The sequence below is a fragment of the Sinocyclocheilus grahami genome, unplaced genomic scaffold, assembly GCF_001515645.1.
Source record: "Sinocyclocheilus grahami isolate Dianchi unplaced genomic scaffold, SAMN03320097.WGS_v1.1 scaffold173.1, whole genome shotgun sequence".
NCBI lineage: Eukaryota > Metazoa > Chordata > Actinopteri > Cypriniformes > Cyprinidae > Sinocyclocheilus > Sinocyclocheilus grahami.
In genome coordinates this window covers 514,243-536,894 of record NW_015505352.1, presented here as the reverse complement: position 1 = coordinate 536,894, position 22,652 = coordinate 514,243, and the positions used below count along the sequence as shown (strand labels likewise).

At 37.9% G+C, this 22,652-nt stretch overlaps 1 protein-coding gene across 1 annotated transcript in view; it reads right to left on the bottom strand.

The window, feature by feature from the left end:
• Positions 1 to 2,161: 2,161 nt before the first annotated feature.
• The window catches only part of gatad2b (GATA zinc finger domain containing 2B), a 42,963-nt gene continuing 22,472 nt past the window's right edge, over positions 2,162 to 22,652 (bottom strand). Inside the window, exons 2-11 of the mRNA XM_016283288.1 lie at positions 17,447 to 17,806; positions 16,386 to 16,515; positions 16,143 to 16,274; positions 13,385 to 13,513; positions 12,851 to 13,021; positions 10,203 to 10,563; positions 9,655 to 9,857; positions 7,870 to 7,980; positions 7,480 to 7,675; positions 2,162 to 6,212 (exon numbers count right to left, since the gene is read on the bottom strand). Coding sequence (XP_016138774.1) covers positions 6,076 to 6,212; positions 7,480 to 7,675; positions 7,870 to 7,980; positions 9,655 to 9,857; positions 10,203 to 10,563; positions 12,851 to 13,021; positions 13,385 to 13,513; positions 16,143 to 16,274; positions 16,386 to 16,515; positions 17,447 to 17,805 — 1,929 coding nt within the window. The 5' untranslated portion in view covers position 17,806 and the 3' untranslated portion in view covers positions 2,162 to 6,075. The remainder of the gene's footprint in view (positions 6,213 to 7,479; positions 7,676 to 7,869; positions 7,981 to 9,654; positions 9,858 to 10,202; positions 10,564 to 12,850; positions 13,022 to 13,384; positions 13,514 to 16,142; positions 16,275 to 16,385; positions 16,516 to 17,446; positions 17,807 to 22,652) is intronic.

The window sequence follows — 22,652 nt, the reverse complement described above, 5'->3', positions numbered from 1 at the left end:
GCAAGTCATGCATGCACACAAAGCGAGAACTATAATGTGTCAGCAACGGTATTAGATATTAGCTCACCTATTAAATTTGCAAAATGGGGCATTAAGGATTGAAACGCAATTTAATACACAATGGGATTTGGTCTACTCTGAAATTCATACAGTATATCAGAGCCCAAAAACAAAACCTTTCATCAGTACTGGGGCACATGTTTCCTGAAAAATGTGTCCCCATATTTTGATACTCTTCTATGATACAGTTACGGCTAACTTGTCTTTACCTGCTGTATGAAGTTGTTCACAACCTGCTCCCTCAATTAAAAGCTGACAAATGATAGAAGACGTTTGAAAGTTTTGTTTCCTAAAATGGATAGGTAAATATTCACCTCATTCGGTGCTCTTTTTGTTTTCTGTCTTAGAAACTATCCCTTACTATTTTGGTGTAAGAAACCGCGGCAAACGATTCAGTGCGACAATGAACTGTCAGACCCAGACAGCAACATAGTGTTGGCCCAGATCCGGCCCACATCTGGCCCGTTTGAAATCCATGCGGACCAGATGTGGGCCGACACTATGTTGCTGTCTGGGGAATGAATCAAACGGATTCGCCAATAAATTCAGACCTTGTTGATCGAAAAGCAAACCCGTGAACCTGCTCCGCTAGTTCTGATTCTGAACAGTTGACATGATTCCCATATCACATGACATGACTGCTGAATATTATTTGGTGAAATGGTTATCAGATCTGAATACGGTATTCTTAGCGTAAATGAATAAGTATCAGTAATATTCTACCAAATAGACATGACACAACGGTGTCATGAGTAGCTTATTCCGATTAACGTACTGTACGAAGCTTAGCTACAATCGCACTATGTTTGTTAGTTTGATTGAGCAAAAATCAAATTTGGTTTGATTTCAGTTTAAAGGGTTTACCATTTATTTTGTGCCTGAAATTGAAGTAGTAAATGTTTGTCTGTCCCCTCCTGGCAATGGCTATGTCGGCATTGTTCAGGCCTATTGCTAATAAATAAATAACTAGATGTGACCCTGGACCACAAAACTAGTCATAAGTTGCACGGGTAGATTTGTAGCAATAGCCAAAAACACATTGTAAGGGTCAAAATGATTGATTTTTCTTTTATGCCAAAAATCATTAGGACATTAAGTAAAGATCATGTTCCATGAAGATATTTTGTAAATTTCCTACTGTAAATATATTAAAACTTCATTTTTGATTAGTAATATGCATTGCTAAGAACTTCATTTGGACAACTTTAAAGGCGATTTTCTCAATATTTAGATTTGTTTGCACCCTCAGATTCCAGATTTTCAAATAGTTGTATCTCGGCCAAATATTGTCCTATCCTTAAAAAAAAAAGACCCTTATGACTGGTTTTGTTGTCCAGGGTGAAGGCCCGGTCAACATCTATTCACCGGATGGGATTCATTAAGAGAATACCATGGACTATTCGATACACATAACAGGTCAGGTAGCAGTGCTCAGATACAGCATTTTACAACTGCGTAAAGCAACACAAGTATGTTTTCTAAACACAATGATCCACATTACTGATGTGATCTTCTTTGGCTCCAAAGAGTAATAGAATTAATAAAAAATTGTAACTTGCCAATTGCTGTAATGTGTGACAAGAATGAAAATCTTGTAATAAATCAGTTTAATTTCAGATGATCCCTCATGCACCTGAGTCAACTAACACTGGTTTAGTTGGAAGAGAATAACAGACATCACCTCTTAAGACTACAACCTTGGATCTGCTGGCAGGGTGCAGTGATGCTGGAAAATAGCTATAATTGTAGTGACCGGATAAAGTCAAAGCTTATAATGAAGCCAATTAGTCTGTAAATGAATGACCAGGGCTCAGGAGACCATATGTGTGCTGGCTGGAAGAGTGTGAGAAGAAAAAAAGACAACGAAATAGGTTTTAAAACGTAAACGAAAAATTAAAGTATAAATAATAATATATAATGCAATTAATTATTAATACTAATAATAATAAATAATAGAATACTAAAAATGGCAAAAGAACCAAAATGAGTTTTGAACAAATGTTAACACACTCCGAGATAAACTGTTCCATCCTTTATTAAACATAGCTTGCAAGTGATAAATATTACAAAGTTATTTCCTCCAAAATTAGCTTATTTTTTTTCAGTCAATGCATAATTGTTGTTAATCAACCGGCAGTAATCAAACAGCATTTTTTTCATCTCCATTTTAGACAGTTAAATATCAAGGATGTGCAAAAGGTCTGGATTAATGTTCTAAATGAAAATAAAAACTTGACAAAAAGAACTTATTTTCCTTGACTAAAATCAATAATTGTTTAAGCCAATCTCCAGTATTTCATTTTTTTTTTTTTTTTTTTTAACTGTACACTTTTAATTATTCATAGTTTTCTTTTACAAACGGATTTCAACATATTGCCATTTGCTTTAAAATTCAAACTGGGTAAATTGCAGCTAAGTCTATTCAAAAATATTTGCAAGTTCAGATGAAATTTAGAAAATCAAAAAGAAATGAGGACCCAAAACCCTCTCTCCCACTTCAATAACAACAACAAAAAAGACTTACTTGCAAACAAACGAAAATCAGGGAGAGGAAAAATTGCAGAAAAACAAAGAAAAGAAAAAAAAATTGAAGAGAGAAGTAAACCCCAGCGTTAGAACTCCAGAAAAGCTGATTGTCCAGTCAGAGAAATATGGACAGTGATTCCATGGCATGAAACTTGTAAAAGTATATCTAATAATGTCACAAACCTTAGAATCAAAACTTGCATGTGTGCAAATTGTCCATTTTCTGTCTTATGATTTAAAGGCAATAAGCATTGGAACAGTCAAAAACAAACAAACAAAAAGTTTTTTCTTCATCGTATACAATGTATACAATCTTCCATGAAAAAAATAAGAGCATTGTGATTTTTTTCCCAAGAAAGAAAAAAGGGATATACTGAGGAAAGTTTGTACTTTAAGCAACAGAAAACAAATGTACACAATCTCCCCTGTAGGGTTTTCTGCACCCAGTAATTTAGCTAAAAGTAATGTTATTGAGCAATAGCGTGCTTTGATTTTACATTTATGATGAACGCTTTGGATTTGGTCGAGTGAGGGGTAATACTGTCAAATGTTTCATCCAGTCCATGTTCTGGAAGATCAACACTTTGTGTGGGACATTAGAGAAAGAAACTTGTTCACCGAACATCTACGTAACTTCAATGTTTGAAATAAAAAGCAAAAATCAAATAAAAGAGAGGTAACAAAAAAAAGTAACATACGAGCCTGTCCCATCATGTCTCAGTCCAAAGACTAGAGAATGGATCAAACGCTCCACCAGAACAATGAACTTTTTTTTTCTTTTGAAAATACTACATACTACAAAAACGTACAGCCGGGGAGAAAATGCATCTAAAGAGCTCATTCAAAAACAAGAGAAGTATAATCCCATACATTTTGCACATTTGTTACACAATAATACACAGTGATCACAAAACGAAATGACAAGCTTCACAATATTCATGGCTTTTTGTTTGCTTTTCTACACAATATACAACCATTTTAATTTCATTTCATTATTTTTAATTCAAGGGAGAAAAAAAAGCATATGTACAATAAGTCATTATTACTTCTGACCTAGCAAATATCGTGTCATCATCTGTTCATACATTTTTTTTTGTTTGATTAAATTTGATTTTTTTCTCCTTTTTTCTTTTTTTTTTTAAGAAACAGCTGAAATTAAACAACCAAACAAAAATGGAACTTAATTGAGGAGTCAAAAGGAAGTTAAACTTCAAAATCCAACTTTCTCGTAAATATATGAACACAGGTATATGGATGCATCTAATATAGTCTACAAGAGAGAGCAGGAGAGAGAAATGAGTTACTATAAACACCCTACGTTCATTTCAAAAGAACAACAAAAAACATTACAGACCATAAAATTGGAACAAAGATAAAATCAACCCCTTAATATCAAAGATTGAACAGAATGACTAAAAGGGACTGATTTACCAGGAAAAATAATAATAAATGTAAACATCCTATTATCTAATATTGCACCTGAAAATTTCATCCAAGGTAGCTTCAAAATTTTTTTGTTCAAAAGTTGCATCGTTCCACCACAAATCAGTGGCATTATACAGGACAGTTAAATAAAAAAAAAAAAAAAATTCAAACGGCAAGGATCAGTGACTATACACATGACAGAAAAATGCATGTGTATGGATTTCTTTCCATTAATTCACCATCAAACACATGATAGCTTGCGAGCTTCACAGCTATTAAACATGACCTGCATGACAGACCTCAAAGTCTGATTTCCAAAAGAACCAAACATGTCATGGTAAATGCTTAGGCTGGGGGGGAAATGTTAAGTGCTCAACTTCTTGTCAACAAGCAGATGTTAAACCCTTTGAAAGCCATTTGTGATCCACGTTACCGAAACATGGAGCACTACCTCACTAACAGAGAACTAAATCTGACCAAGAGATAATCGTGAGTCCAACCAGAATGCAAAATCATCCTGCACAGAATCCCTAATACTGCATATTGTCTAAACACTGCTTATATGGTTACCATCATTCAACAAACATAAAACAAACACATGTACCATATTGTGGGTTTGAAAAAGCGGACTCTTTCGAAAAGATGAAATGCACCGCACAACTCACAAAAAGTCTTTCTCCCAGCTCTCTCCGAGACATCTGATGGCATCCATACCTTAAGATCCTGTGAGCTGAAACATTCTTGTCCTCTTTTGCTTATCCATTTGTTTTCGGGTTTTTTTCAATTATTAAGAAAAGTGCTCCTCCATAACGAGGCATCTCATGTGCATTGCTTTAACACGATGATTGATCCTTGTCAATGCTTTCTGTTAAAACTCACGTTAACAATCTACGCATAAACCGTTTCCCAATAACTCCACCTATTTGCCATTTCAATGATTATCGTCTCCAGTGGCAAGTACCTTTAAGATACGTGGCCATTTCAGATGGAGACGCCGCCCGATTAAAAAATAAAAGAACAAAACCATAAAGACAGGGAGGGGGTGGGGGGTTAAAAAAGAGATCAAAAAACACCCAAGCAGAAACACAAATCAAAAAGGAGACAAGGTTCATGATGATGGAACTCTCTGGCTTCATTCTTTGCTGTGCAGTGAAACGCACCGTCACCACAAACAAACTTACATGATATCACTGCATCCTGTGAAAGTGAAGGCATTGAGAGACACGGGAGAGATCCTGTTTGTGGGCGCATGCGCTCCAATTTTACAGTTCTCTCTGTACATTCGACAGCAGGGGACTCATCCGTGCTAGTGCAGGTCCCATTTTCCCTGTGGCCTTCTCAAGGCAGAACCAACGCTGACTAGATCAGCAGCGCTCTGCATAAGGATCAATCTGATCAATGTACATGAGTCGGTCTCGCTCTTTCTGAACCAGAAGGTTCTTAGAGGACTTTGTAGTTTTCAAGTGTGTAACGCTACAAAGATTCTGCTCTCTCTCTCAGGTAAGAACGCTTTAACCATTCCAACTTCGAAACTGAACATATATGACATGAGAGAGAATTAGTCTAATTTTACAGGGGCGACTGAGGGAGGAAGCTTTCAAATGAACCAAAAAACGAGCTTTTATATTTTTAAGTGACCCTGCAATCTGACACCCCCCCCCCCTCTGAAAAGAAAAACATAAGGGTAAGAACATAAAAAGATGCAAAAACCACTAAACCTACTAATAAGTGTAATATAAGTAACTGTAACAGAAGCAACAATAATACTAATAATAATAATAACTGTGATAATAATGGAAGTATCAATAACAACAGCAATAATAAGTTGAGATAACAATAAAGAGCTTTGCTATAGTAGGAAACCGAAGTTTGAGATGCACTGACAGTCTGGTGTTTATAGTCTGACTGATTGAGCTGTTCTTATGGGTTAGTTGGGTAGGCACACGGACAGGCACTGCATGCGATGGGGTGATGGTGTGCGTGTGTATGTGTTGGGGGATGTTCTGATGTAGGACAGAGGGGTGGTGGGGCGTCCGAAAGGGGAATCTGCAGTCCCGTCAGGGCTCATTTCTGCCCGGTGATGGACTGGGATATGGAGCGTGGGGGAATCATGTCGAGCAGATACTCCCGCTGACGGTCCGCTAGGCTGGATGCCTTGTGGCCCCCGATGGCTCCCGGATTTAGATAGGCAATATTCAGACCTGCGATGGAGGACACAGACAGAGAGGGGCCGGGAAAATTCAAGAAAACAAAAGATAAGAAGTTTAAGAGGTGTTTAACAAAATAAAGTTTGTGACAAACTGGAAGAACAACAAAAACTTGTTCTAACTTCTAATCGAATCCAAACAATCATGACAGAACATAAAAATAAAACACAACAAAATAAGTGTGAAAACAATTACGATTAAAATAAACTGCTAAATTTGCTAAATTCATAATTTAATATTAAATATATTCTGTATATTCAATGGCCCCCAAACACACTTTTGGATACTAAAGTCAAAATTAAAATGTGTACTTATTGTGTTCATATTGGATTACAAAACACTTCTGCTATTGAGGTGGGATATGGGTAAGGTTAGGGACAGGTTTGGTGGTATGGGTAGGTTTAAGGGTGGATTAAGGTGTAAGGGATGAGCCAACAGTGTAATTACAGAAATTAATTACATGCAGGTATACTAAAATATAAGTACAATGTAAAAACATGTACACAAATGTGCATTGTACCAAATGATTAATTTAAAAGTACATAGTAGTACACTAAATATAAAATGGGATCACATTTTAATCTAATTAATTACATAATGTGGCGATTAATTAATTGCACATCAAATCATCCCAAAAAGATCATTTGAAGTCATTATGAAGTTAAATGAGAAAAGCATCAAACAGACATTACAAAAGTAGCTTTAGAAAGTTTTTTTTTTTTTTATAATAATTTTAAATTTTTTTAATAAATAATAAAATCACAGATAAGTACATTTCAAAACAAGGACAATCTTTCTTCAGAAAGGATGTTAGACCTTCACTAACTTCAATCAAACGTATTTTATTAACTCATCTTTTTTTGATAACATCCAAAAACTCTAAGCATTAGCTCCAGCCATTGTTCAAATGAAGAGAGCGTTCACTTTCACTGCTTTATAATAATTCTACATCCTGAAATCTTTGTCAGGTGGCCCAGCCTAGTTTTATGATGAATTGAATATTTCCCTTTATCTTCAACACTATTGCATAGCACTTTCTCTGGTCATTTTATTCTAGTCAGTCTACTTGGGGTCCAACAGCATGTCAAGAATTGCATAATCAATGAGTTGAGACTGGACCTCAGGGGTGGATGAATGTCAGTTTAACAAAATGTTATTCCATAATTAATCCTTAACCCATACAACATTTCCTCACCGTGCGGTTTCAAAATCATGTAGTTAAGGTATGCTGTGCATTCCTAATTAAACTGCATCATCTTACCGGGGATGTTGTAGATCTGCCTGCGGCTGTCATGCTGAGCCCGACTGCTGCTGCTGGTACTGCTGCCACAGCGCTTGCTTGTCATATCCAGCAGCCCACTGGCCACTGAGAGCTGGGAGGCCTGGGCGAAGTTAGAGAGGACACCTCGTGCTGAGCTGGACAGACCCCGCTGTAGAGCTGCCTGTGGCTGGGGAGTCTGAAAGAGAAAATGAGGGAGAATCAGCATTAAATTTCATGACACCTCTTTGTACCATTAAACTGATAGAATCATCAGTCATTAAAATCTGTGATTAGCTGAAGGGCCAGAAAAAAAACCATTTGAAGCCATTTCAAAATCCATAAAAATGGTCTCATGAGATCCCATTATTTGTACACAATGAGAGTGTGCACCTGTCGGAGGGCATGGTGTCGGATCATGGTCTCCCCTTTGCTCACGCTGGGCACAGTCTGGGCAGAGCTGGGGGACAGAGCAGCCTGCTGCTGCAACCTCTGCTCTATTTCCTGAATGGACAGAGACAGAAACGGGAAGTCAACATACAGTTACAAGCTACAAGCTAGCAGTGTCAGTTGCAATGTCAGCAAAAGTCAATACTACTACTACCACTTCTACTACTAAAAATAGTGGGTTTTCCTGAATAAATAATAAAATGATATATTATTTGTATAGTTTATTTGTCCTGATTAATTACTTAAATTTGAAGCAAATGTTAAATAATTGAGAAATAAATGTAAGTTATAATGTCATTGTTTTTTTTTAATTATTATTTGTTAATATTTAAAAAAAAAAATTTAATAAAGCAGTGTGCTTTGTAGCTTACCAGTGTTATTTTAATATTATTTCTATACAATAATAGTATGTATTAATATTTTGGATCCGCTTATATTTCGTTTTTATTATAATTTCAGTTTTAGTTTTAACTTTTTTTATTTTTATTTTAATACTTCATCATAAAGGTGAAGTTTGTAATTTTATGCTAAAATACATTGCAAAAGTTGTTTTAAAGGGGTCATATGATGCGATTTCAATTTGTCCTTTCTCTTTGGAGTGTTACAAGCTCTTGGTGCATAAAGAAGATCTGTAAAGTTGCAAAGACTAAAGTCTCAAATCCAAAGAGATATTTTTTATAAAAGTTAAGAGTCCGCCACGCCTACCTAAAACGGCTCGTTCTAACACGCCCCCACATATCTACCTCACTATGTGGAAATATTTGCATAACGCCGCCCAAATGTTCTCGAAAAGAAAGACGGTTGCCGCAGTTTTGTTGTTGCCGCAGCCATGTCGTAAAGACACTGTGTGCTTCATTGTGAAAGCGAAACTACTTTGTCTGGCCTTCCAAAAGAGGACGATATCGGCTTCGTCATGCCTGGAGCTGATCCGTGCTGGTTGCTGAGGAAATACAACAACTTTGCGCTGTGGATCGGCTTTCCCCGTGGACGAAGCGGAGTCCAGCCCGGAGTCGTCACATGTCCATCCGGACACTCCGTCGAAATCACCGGCTGCGTCGTTCTCAAGCCCACCCACCTCTGCTCACGGAATGCCTCGTTTATAATGGATTTTCATGTTTTTGAATCATCGCTCTGTCCTGACCGGGCATCATCACAGTATAGTGAGGGGAGTAACATTTCCGTCACACGCTTGAGGTATTCGGCCAATCACAACGCACTGGATAGCTGGCCAATCACAGCGCACCTTGCTTTTCAGACCGATGAGCTTTGTAAAAATCTACGCATTTCAGAAAGGCGGGGCATAGAGGAGAAACAATAATGTACAGTATGTGGAAATTAATGTTTTTTTAACCTTAAACCGCATAAACACATTTCATTACACCAAATACACAAAATAATGTTCTTTTTAGCAGCATCATATGACCCCTTTAAAAATATGCTTTATTTTTGTAATTCCACTAGGTGACACTAGTTGCACAGAAACTGCATACTTTACCTAATTTCAGTTAGTTGCTGGGGCAACATTTCTAATTTTCCTTTAAGTTTTTTCTATTGAACAATTTTTAATAGTTTTAATTTTAGTTAACAAACAGCACTGTAGCATACTAGATTGTGGTGTACTGAAACTTAATGTGTGTGGAGAATCATCAAGCTTAATTTCTTCATTCAAATTTTGGAATCCTGACAACTCTATCAGCAGTGAAACGAAAACTCAAGAAACTGACTGACCTGTTCTTGCTGCAGAGCCTTAACGAAAGCGTTCTTGAGCCTATTGGTGTGCTCGGCCTTCAAGGCCTTCTTCTGATTGGACGTCATGCACTGCTCACAGAGAATGCGACCACTTTTCTCCTGCTTCCAGTGTGGGGTAAAGTCAGTCCTGCACTGGGCACAGAAGAACGGCTCCACGTGTGGCAGTGATCCCCGCATTTTACCTAGCAAAAGCAGAAAACATGAGTTTAGTGATTGAGCAGAATTAGATGTGAATTAGTACTACAATACATAAACTGAAATTGCAATATGGCTTTTTGTGATTATTAAACCACATTCGCTTACTTCACTTTTAGGTCAAGTGTAAATGGTCTTTAACGGTTTCCACTTGCACAACTTTAGTACAAATTTTTAACATGAGAGCAGCTGTTTAAATGTGTTTTTTGACCTTTGATCTTAGCATTAGATGTCAATGCTTATCAAGTTGCAATATGATTTTTTTAGGCCATATTGTGCAGCCCTAATGTGCATGGTGTTTTTGTGGTGTGGGTGGTTCCTCTCGCTCCTACCCTGACTATCAATGACACTCTGCACGACCTCCTCCAACCCCACCATGTAGATGAACTCAGAGTTGGCAGCAGAGGGCAGGAAGTGCAGCAGGGGCGCTGGAGGTTTAGGTGGAGGTATCTCCAGCAGGGTCTTCTCCAGCTGCTTGCGGAGGGCCAGTTTAGCGGCTGCTTGGCTGCTGGCCTGGTCGTTCAGAGAAGCCACGCCGGAGGCACTGGAAAGGGTGGAGGGGCTGACGGCACCAACCCCACTCACACCCACCCCGACGCCAGCTGCTCCTGCTGCCTGCATGTGTGCCAGGTTCATGTAGATAGCCGAGGACGAGCCTGAACGCTGCGAGACCCCCACCTGCTGGCTGGCAGCCTGCATCACACAAAGTAAAAGGGCAAATCATCAGTAACCCACATGATCCATTTTATGAATGATTCATGTTGCAGCTGGGCGATGTATTGAGTATACGACATATTCAATATGATTGTGTTGGCGATATGAAACTAAACAACACTATGAATATTGCTGTGATTTAATGCACAATTTTTATTTGGCTATTAAGCTGAGGCCCGTTCCAGATTACTTGTTTTATGCACCATCCTAAGAAGAGATATTTTAAAACATGATTTAAACATCAGGAGAAGAAAAAAAGAACGACCTTTGACTCAGTTTCTTTCAAACTGTGCACTTGAATAAATTGATTCAAACACTTGTTCAAAATTACTTAATACTTAAAATTACTCAAAAGTGTTCACAGATATATGAGCACTGCATGTCAAATACTTTAAAATGTTATAGTAAAAATATATATACTGAAATTAACGGTCACACTTTATTTTAAGGTTCAGTTCTCACCATTAACAAACCATTAACTATGACTTTTGCCTCAAACTCCTAATTTGCTGCTTATTAATAGTTAGTAAGGTAGCTGTTAAGTTTAGGTATTGGGTAGGTTTAGGGATGTAGTATATTGTCATGCAGAATATGTGCTCAATAAGCACTAATACACAGCCAATATGTTAATAATAGGCATGCTAATAATCAACTAGTTAATAGTGAGAATTGGTCCCTATACTGAAGTGTTACCATATAATTACTGTATAATTAAATATTCTGTGTAAGTACTGAGATATATACACACACACATACTACTATTTAGACATTTTGGGTCGGTAAGATATTTTTAGGTTTCTGAAAGATGCTTACTAATGCTCTATGCATTTGATCAAAAATACAGTAAGAACAGTAATACTGTAAAATATTATCACAGCTATTATCACAGCAAGTAACTGTTGTATATTTGAATATATTTTAAAGGAGACATATTATGCCCCTTTTTACAATATGTAATATAAGTCTCAGGTGTCCCCAGAATGTGTCTTTGAAGTTTCAGCTCAAAATACCCCACAGAACATTATATAATTTTTAAAATGCCTATTTTGAGTGGAAGCAGAAACACACAGTTTTTCGTGCCCGTCTCTTTAAATGCAAATGAGCTGCTTCTCCCAGCCCCCTTTTCCAGAATAGAGCTGAGCTGCGCCATTACAGCTCGTACCTGCTAAAAAACATCTCTTTTGGTTCTGATTATCATATTTAATCGCCTGAAATCATGCGTTTTAAACCATATTAGTTTAAACTTCTGATATACGGTTTTCTGAGTGCACACATCCGAAGCACACGGACTGAAAGCGGCTGTCACAGCATGCGAGTACTAAACTAAGTTCTCATTCACACAAAGGTTTACATTAAAAACACACGAGTTACAAAACCAGTTGGTTATGTCTGTGAAGGTTTTAGATCTGTGTGGCAGCAGCAATATACAATAAATAAATCAATAAATCCACTGCTCTCTTGTCTCCTCTGAGGCTGGGACTGTGAATAGTGTTCTGTGCTCGTCTGTGCAGCCAAAGGCAGAACAGTTAGAATGTTTTGCTCAAACTTTCGCCATGGCATTAGAACTAGTACACCGTTGTCGCTTGCTAAATCAAAATGACGGCGCCGTGGGTGGAAACTTACAGATTAAGGGGCGGTAATATTATAATAAGATCCCTTTGCAACGTCACTAGGGGAGGGAAATCAGACGCGCTCATTTTCTCAGACGCTTGCAAAAATAGGCTTCCCAAAACAAAGTTACTGGGTTAATCTTTTTCACGTTTCCTTGGTTGGTAGATGCACCGGGGACCTGATTATAGCACTTAAAACCTGGAAAAGTCAGATTTTCATGATATGTCACCTTTAAAATATAATTGAATCTAGTGATGGCAAAGCTGAATTTTCAGCAGCCATTACTCCAGTGCTCAAGAAATATTTATATTATCAAGGTTTAAAACAGTTGTGCTGAAAATTTTTTGTGTGAAAACAGATAAAGTACAGCATTTATTTTGAATTATAAATCTTTTGACCATATAAAATTTTTACTGTCACTTTTGATATCTTACCATAAACTTTACAAAATGTATACTTTGTCAAAAGACTGAAAATAATTTTGCTATATCACTCAGCCCTAGTTCATGACTTCAGCATTTTGAAATAGTCCAGTAATAAATATATTCAGCAAAGAAAAAAAAAACGTGTGAAATGTTCACATTGTATAATTGTTTTAAAAGTTCAATGTCAATAAATTAGGACAATGGCTGTGAGCTTGACTGTTTGACCATACCTGCTGATAGCTCACTGCGTTACCCAAACCACCTGTGGAGGAGCGGCCCATGCCAGGCTTGGAGGGCACTCTCTGACCCTGAAGCTGGGCAGGATTGGGTGCAATAACCCGCTGTGACATCATCATTGGGTGCAAAGATGCATTGGCAGCAGACCTGATTACTGTGTGGCCCTGAGGGAGAAAAAAACACATTCAGAATTATTAATAACTCTACTCCACTAGATGTCAGCAGACACTGTATATCAGATTGCAGAATGTTGACATCAAATGCTTTGTTTGTACTCAACAGATGGACCGTAATTAAAAATGGTAACTGGTACCAATCTATACAGTTATGCTGATCTTAAGGTGCTGCTCCCATGGCAACCAACAGCAGGCTCTAACATGTTCAGTCTAATGTGTACAACTTAATGAGGAGTATCCATGTGCATTGTGCTTGTGCTTGAAATCATCAGTAATGCATGTAGGGAAAAAAACACAAACACTGCTTATATTTAGAAAGGCATATACTGGTGCGCATAACCCCCCATGTACCTGTGCAGTGCGCAGGCTCTGAGGCTCAGATGAGTGCATGCCGGGCCGCACAGGTAGTTTCCCGAGCCCCTGAGAGCTGTGCATGGGTGACGGCTGCACTGATGACGGGGCATTCTGGACCACCGGCACCTGAAAAGAAAAATGAGAGGTCAGAGACATTCTATCAAAAATCATACTTATGTACAGAGATTCATTATAACTTAAAACAACAAAAAACAATGTAATAGTGGAACACAAGCACCATTCGCCTGTTGCGACTTCCACCAATTGGAAGCAGAAAAATAGGTATTGTTTTGGATTTTACTGATTGTTTGGGATTTTTTTTCCTTTTTGATCCAAGCACTTCCCTTATACATTGTTCAACAAACAGGTAGTCCTGTCCTCATTAATTGAGGTTTCTGATTAGCTTCTTTTTTTTTTTTTTACACCACCTAGTGATGTCATATAGACAATTGTGGCATCTCACACTTATTTCGGAAACATGAGAGGTAGAATTTATGCATAAAACATACCAAACATATGATTAGCATATTCATCTATCATGGTATTTTACATGCTAGGGCATTTCAAGAAACATAATACATAAATCAAATAATAAAGTTATTACTGTGCATGTCTAAAAACAATGCATTATCATGTATAATAATAATAAATAAATAAATGCTGTGGTTAAAAAGACATTAATAATAATACAAATTATTGTATGCCTCAGTAGCACCAAATTTTCATCTTCCAGCTTAAGAGCAAGCAAACATTATTCATGCAGAGTGGGTTGTGGCACTTGCATGTCATACAAGAGTGAGTGTCTATGGGCCGTTCCTGCATCTAGACAAACACTGAGTTGAGAAGGTAAGACAAAACATCTCAATGGCACAGTACATGGACAAACATTACACAGAGCTGTGATATGGTATCTGTGAGGTTATGGCTGCCCGTCTCGCTCCTTGTTACCCTATTTCACCCCCGCTAGCAACTAACGTCCTTTCAACAATAAAACGATTTACCTCGACAGTTTTTCCTGGCATTAATATAACACTCAGCTGGACACGAGGGGAGGTTATTTTGCTTGGTGCTAAAACAGTGAAGGTGAACATGCTGTACAGAGGAGCTGCAGTGGAGATGTAGTGCACAAATACAGGCAGATTTACAGCATACAACAATGCGACAATCAGTCAATGCTGGGTTTTTTTTGTTTGTTTGTTTTTTATTCTAAAGTGCTGTCTCCAATTACAATTTAATATGCAGAGACAACTATGAGAAAGTCTATTGTGAGCTGGTTTCACAGAAATTGGAAGAGGAAGTTCACAGTAAAATTTAGAACATAGGATGTTAGAAGTAACTATACTCCACTTCAAATCGATACCAAAACATTTTTACTGCTGCAGAGCAACAATTTAGCACACGAGTGGCAAAATGATTATTCATAATAATAAGATGTCATAGCTAATGAATATTAACTCATTTGTACTGGTTCGTAATTTGCTTGGCTCAGCAAGTCATGTGACCTAATTAGTATTCATGAGCCGGGTCTTCACTATAGTAGAATTGTGTAAATTTGCAAACAGTTGCTATCTGAATTAATGTGTAATATACATATGAACTTCGCTGTCGTGTTTTGCATCGACTTGCACACTATCATTATGTTTAGAGTCAGTAAAACCGAGTTCTTAGCTCACCAAAGCTGCATTTATTTAACCGAAAATTCAGTAAAAATAGTAATATTGTAAAAAAAATTATTACTATTTAAAAAATATTTTCCTATTAAATATAATTTAAAAATTTCATTTATTCCTGTGATGCCAAATCTGAGTTTTCAGCAGCTATTACTCCAGTCTTCAGTGTTGCATGATGTTTCAGAAATCTTTCTAATATGCTGATTTGCTGCTCAAGAAACATTTTATTATTAAATGTTGAAAATTTTGTGCTGCTTAATATATTTGTGGAAACAGGGATAAATTTTTTCAGGATTCTGAAATGAACAAAGTTCAAAATAACAGAATTCATTTGAAATGGTAATCTTGTTACATTGTTAATATCTTTACTGTCAGATTTGATCGATTTATTGCATCCTTGCTGAATGAGAAAACAAAAAAAAAACTAAAAAATAAAATCCTTAAATCCAGCCCACAACTCAGTTTTCCCTTTCTCATACGTTTGGTTTCTCACATGGCTTCATATAAGCCTAAATCAATGTGAATGTGCAGCCTGTAGCCGATGATGACAATAAACTGTGCATTTCTACACCAAAAAAAAAAAGCAAAATAAGATCCCTTCCATTAAAAAAAATTAAATAAACAAAAATAAACTAAGCCGTTTACACCAGGAGCAGCTTCAGCTGATGAACTTCTCCATTTCTGACAGGCTGGAGCTACTCCATCCACTTTATTTTGCCCGACCACATAAAATAATATGATTTTATTTACAAAAACCCAGTGTGTGACTTCATTATCATGTATTTTAGTCCTTTTATATTCAAATAACTTCTTGACAGTGATCTCAAAGCCAGCTTGTAATGTCTCTGGCCCTTTAAAGGAACTACTACTTGACTGATCTGCATTGAGTTAACTGTACACTACACTAAACGAGCAGGTATGGCAGGTATGAGGCGGAGATGTTTTCTCAATTCCAAAAAGGTCTTCAACATGCCTGTCTATCCAATAAATATAATTCAAATTCACAACTGACAAGAGTGTAGAGTTACTGGCCCAGTTGGCATCAAGCGTAGAGTAAGGCACTGGACATCGTGTACGGCTCTGACCTTTTGCACTACGTTCTCCTTCTGCATCTGACTCTGCCTCAGTTTCTTCAGGAGCACCAGCTTGGCTTCCTCCAGCCTGAGCTCCTCTCTGAGAGCTTTGATCATCTGCTGCCGCTCGTCACCAGTCTTCCCCTGCAGAACAAGCACACACAAGAGATCAGCAGTCAGGTTCACGAGACTCATTCAAAGGGTTTAATGGTGGGTAACCAGCAATAGATCTGATTCCTCCATGGGATACTGCACCTTAAACATCTCCAGGTTGGCCTGATGCTGTTTCTCCTCAGGGTGAGGCGTGCTCCGGGGGCTGGATGCCTCGTTGTCTGATAAAATGATAACGTCTGGTGATGGAGTGCGTCGCTCTCGAACTATATCGCTATGAAGAGCAAAAATAGTGGGATTTTTAGGGGTACCGTAAATAGTCATTTTTAAGGGAGTCCAGATGAAGAAAAAAAAAGGGGCCTAGCAACACCTGCAGGATAAAATCATTAAAGTATTATTTAATTTCACACCATACCGCAAAAACATACTCTACTTCCCAGAATATCAGTTGTTTTTTTATAATCTGAAATGTGCTACAATTTACATTCCAAAGTGACTTACATAACGCAATTAACTTCAAGCAAGCAAAACGATTGAGCCCAAGGTACGTGAGCCCAAGTTAACTGAAATGTATGCTTCTTTTATACTTATATATATATATATATGTTTTATTTCTGTTATGTTCGGAACAGGGTTATTATAGGTAAACAAATTAAAACCATTACAAAAAAAATTTTGTTACTGGAAATAAAATAAATGTTAACTGAAATAAATACTGTATTAGACAGTACTTCTCATTTCAGTTTAGTTTAACTAGATTTACTAAACTAACTAAAACTGAAATAAAAACTTTAAAAAAAACTATATGTATAGTTCTATATTCATATATATATATATATATATATATATATAAATATAGAAAACCGAGGAAAAAAAAAAAGACAAAAACAACAAAATGACCAAATCTTGAAAATGAAAATGCAAACTTATTCAAAACATTAACAAAAATACCAGAAAAATACTAAAATAGCACTTAATAACATTAAGTGTAAAGGATTTGTTGCAGAGTAAGTGGAACTATGACGTTTTGGAGTTTATAATATTTGTAAACATTAAATTTTATTTACCGGTATTTCTGAACATAATAAAACCTGACTTACACACAGATTTTCGTTCAACGATGCCTATAGTCGTGCAATTTATTTTCTGGAAAATACGGTACTCATTCCAACAAACAGATGCTGAATGCTCTCCCGAAACCTCACCTCCTTCTGGCACTCATGTCCACTGGCTCATCCACTATGTTTTCCTTCCCATTCTTACTTGGACCTCCATGGCCCCCGACTCTCAAACTTCCATTCATCTTCTCCTCGTAGGCCACAGCTCCCATCAGCCCCTGGCTGCCCCCGGGGCCTTTGCCCTCGGCCATGGCTGCCGCAACCGCCGCCCCCTCCAAAGCAGCCAGATCCTTGCGTTTGAGGAGGGCAAGCATCTTAAGCCTCTCCATGGCCTCGTGACCCTCCATCTTCAGGCGCTTGGCCAGTGCCTCGTCCCGCTCATCTTGCGCCTCCAGACCCCTCTTCAGCAGGTTCAGCCTCAACGCCTCCTCAGACATCCGCTCCATCCTGTCAGTGACACAGGGAGAGAACATTTGTGAACAAATGCTTTTAATCACCCATAGTAGCAAAGCAGGTGCAAAGTTGATAAAATAAAAATAAAAAAATTATAAAATAATTGAATTTTAAAAAACTTGGGGCAATATTTACTTGATATTAAATATTAATAAGTAGTTAATAAATGCATGGTGTTCAAGAGTACATTCATTTTCACAGCTGTATCAAAAGATTTTACTGGTACTGGTATCAAATACCAAAATGTTGGTATCGCGACAGCCCTAATCTGTAGGAATCAGTACAAATTCCCCTGCTTGAGACCAATGCAAATCACTTAATTATTCTTTTACAGCGAAAGAGCTGACAGCAAGTGAGAGAGAGAGAGAGTGAGAGAGATCTACTATGACTCCTCACACGCCCACAGACTTAACAGAGCCATTAGTCTGCCTCGTGCTGAGGCTGTGGACTACAGTGCTCGAAAACCAAGGCCTCTCCAGGCTTAATTGATAAATTACATGATCATTACATACAAATCAGTGTAACTTTCATGGTTTGACTGAGGAAATTTGCTTGGGCTGCTAGTAGAGAGGGTCTCCCTACCTCACATTCAGCACCTGTTACGACGAGAGTGATTTCTGAGTGCAGACACGCAGCTGAACGGAGCTTCCCAAAACTCCCACTGACAACGTCACAAAGCGGTCACTGAGAGGGGACCGACTTTCCCCACTTGTGGGATCGTATTTCTGGCACCACATTACTGAGACTGAAGATACAAGTCTTACTCAAGAACTATAATCAGAGGATTTTTCTCTCATTTTTCTTAAGAGTTTCACTCATGGATCAACATCAATGTTTTCAGCTGACAAATATATGTATGTTCCCCGTTTCCATTTTATAAATATATATATATATATATATTTTTTTTCATTATTTTAAAGTTAAAGTGTACAATTTCAACTATGGAGACACGACTATGTGTAAATCAGTTGAAACTAAATACATTTTGTGACACTAGCAATATAGAAATTACATTTCAGCTGTAATTTTAATTTGATTTAAAACCAACAACTGTGCTTATTTAAATAAAGAGAAAACAGGAAATGATGACCCAGAAAAGGTGTGAGCTGCATTCAAACTCCTAATCGCCTACATTTTAACTAGTGATACACTGAAATTTCAATCAAAAACATGTTCTAGAAGGCCGGAATCACTGGGTCACATTTACATTAAAGGGGGGGTACAATTCTGTTTCATGCATTCAGAGTTGTTTACACTGTTAAAGAGTTGGATTCTCATGCTAAGCATGGACAAAGTTTCAAAAAACAATTTGGACGTATGACAGAGTATTTCTGTGCCAAAAATCTTACTTCCGGGTTCGTACAAGTTTCAGAGTGTTTTTTTTCGATCGTGGCTCTTAATGACGTAAACGAGGGTGGAACTCCTTATATGGGAATTTCTCCCAGAAGAATGTGCCCGCATCGACCAGAACAAGAGCGAGATCACGCCCATCAACACGCTTCATCCGGCGGGCAGCGGCAGCGCTGCCCTGGACTTGCTCGGGAAGAATGTCTCCAATCCAAAGAAGTGTGTTTTTGGTTGTAAGGGAAAGATAACTTTGTTCAGCTTCCTAAAGAATCCAGCGTTATGTAAACAGTGGATACAGTTTGTTTTTCCGGGGGCAACAACGGAGTTTCACAAGTGTGATTGTTGACGAATGTTTTATAAACCAGGCCCAGTTCGACGCTGGATTTGCACATCATTTGATACTGAAAGATGGAGCGGTCCCAGCTATAAAAGATCCCGGTCATGATCTGGAACTGCAGACGGTAAGTGAAACGGCATCAAATGTCTGTTTTGTTGGCATTCGGCGCCCAAGTGCTCGTCACTCTTTAGCTCCGCCCACGGCACGCCTCCAGGAGCTATGCTTTTTCCGGAGAGAATGGTAAAGCTGTATCTTTCTTTTATAAATACAATAAAACTAAAAACTTTTTGGATATATGAAGGATGCAGTACTACTCTATAGGTACTCAAGATTAACATGAGATTGGGTGAAACTGTGTGTGTTATGCCCCCTTTAATAACTAAAAAAAGTCTCACCTAATTCACAACTTGCATGTTAGAACATGAATTTGTTCTTAACCTTGTTTTAATGTTAATGAATTTGGAGCATTCTATATAAGCGACCAAGTGCCCAAGGTTAGTAATTTGCATAAAACACACCCATAACATCTCCATATAATAGAATGTATTGCACAGACTTTCGTCACTCTAAGCAAACTTACGAAGCTCTCCAAAGAAATGCTCGTCTGAGCATTTGAGCTGATCTTTGAGCATTATGAAATATATGACGAAACAGCTGTACCAAATTCTCTTAATACTTTTATGAGGTCACCTAGAGTATAGGATTTTTGCGAACGCATGGTAGTCATTTCTGCAAATGAAGAATAACTTCATAGTTCTCGATGAATCATAATTTTGTTTGTGAAAATGTTCGTATGCAGATTTCATGCACAAATTAATGGGTACACATGATTAGTGAATGAGACCCACTAACCACATTTAATTTTCACTGTTTCAGCATCTTATTTCATTGACAAAGTGAATAAGGTACTCATGCAGCAAAATCTTAGTACATGGGAAAACAAGTCAGATAAAATTGTTAAGTTAAAACATTGAGAGAAGGCTCGTTGTCCAAGAACCTTACTTCGACTGGTTTAATTTAGCACCTGAGAACACAACACCCTGAACATAGTACAGATTTCAATTTCCCCCCATTGTTTTCAGTAAAATTATTTACTGAAACGTTTTTCGGTTTAATTCTATTTTTAAATATTCATGTTGGTGCCTTGCTAATTAACCACCTCAGCTCCATTCACCAGCTCATGGTACGCTAACTCCTGCGCAACGGCTCTGTTGTCAGACCTAGTTTTGAAGCAAAGTGTCTGCTTTGGGAGACAGAGTGCGAAAACTACAGTGCAGTAGATTGATAAAAAGCAGTCTTGCTAAAGAGACAAATGCCTGGAAGACTTCCTCTCTGTCCGACACAGAGAGTGTTGTCTCCTAAAATATAATTTATGGTATGATGAGACACATCAGGACCACAAATTCTTAAGTGCACAGGTAAAACTCCAAAACGATGCCCTATTTAAAATGGTGTAATATGCGTGTTTGATTTTAACACTGTTAACCCAATAAAGAGTTCAAACCAGTGGTGACATTGGTTTATTGAAGCACCAGATGAGCCAATCTCTTCTGCTGCATTCTTACAGTCAGCCATTACCTTCCTGTTCTCCCCTCTGGACAAAAGCACAACACACCACACGGGAGCCCAACAGCCAGTCTATAAGTTAACGTGACTGAATCGCTCTGCGTGTGTGTGTGTGATGGTGTGTTCCCATGCGAAGCGCACACATACACTGCAGGGTCATGCGTGCTCAAGTGCAGATTTGATCGTGTGTACACATAAGACTCTGCCGCACTCTGGACATGTGTCACGTCCTACAGATCTAAATGATCATGCGTGTGTTTGCTCGTCTTTATTAGTTAGGCACGCTTGGGCGGACCCTTCATGGCCAGAGGGCAGAGAGAGGCTCTCACCCCTCCCACACGCACACACACGGGGAGTGTCTGGACAGTGAATGTGCAGGACTCTATGCAGGCTTTTGTTTGTGCTGGAACCTCTTTATCGTACTGATGCATTTGTATGCTGCTCGTAGCTTCAGTCTAAAGTTAGAACATTATCAGGTGCTGCCGCTTGCCCAGTATTAATTCTTTGGACCCGATATATAATGAGAGTAAACCTTTAATTATATATACACAGTAAAAACTTTTAAAGGTATATACACATGTACATTTGCAGATGGATGGGGGGCTGGGGGAAGAAAAAAAAAAAGGAGTTTTCATTTGAGTAATCCTCCTGATATTAATATTTTTTACATTGCAATTTTGAGCAGTGTAGAAATGTATTTGTGCAGTGCTTCTCAATTCACAAATGAATAACTCCGAGCCGGTTCTCTTTTTGTGAATGAAAAGCATACATTGTGACCAGTGGAGCACGATTCCTTAAACAAACGACTCTTACGGACCAGTTCTTTTAATGAAGTTAAAAAAAGGATTCGTTAGGAGTTTGAATCGGGAGGGAGGGTATTAAACACTGCTCTGTAAAATTTACAGCAAAAGTAAAGTGAGACTTTCTTATGGAACAAAATGGACATTATAAAATGAAATTTATTCAAATTAACTGGCACAATTTGGAAGCTTTTCTAAATTAAGAGCTTGTATTGTAAATTAATTCAAGTAAATTCCTAACTTAGATTATTTGAATATTGGCAATTGGAATCTAATTGATTCAAGAGCTTGTCAATACGAATCAAATTTCAGATTGAATTGGAATTTGAAGGGGTCCTATTATGCTCTTTTACAAAGTCTTGATTTTGTTTTGGGGGTGTACTAGAACAGGCTCTCATACTAGGTTGTTCGAAAAAAACAATTTTTAACATATTTAACATTACAACACCTCTCTCCCCAGTCTGACATGAACTGCTTGAATAGTTCCTGTATCAAATGAAGGCCCGCCTTCTAAAATACGAAATGTGCTGTGATTGGTTAGCTGGGCCAGTGTGTGTTGTGATGGCAGCACTCGGTGCCTGGTCGGGAAATGTCATGCCCCTTACCATAGCCGCCTGCTGTGAGCTTCAGTGCAAATATTGCATCAAAATCAAATCAATTTGAGCGCGATTTAGGGCTGCACGTTAAATCGCATGCGATGTTTAATGCGCATCTTGTCAGAAAGCCAGTTCTGTAATCAGCGGTAAATCTCCATCACGTGCATGCTTTCACATTGAGCAGCATTAACTAC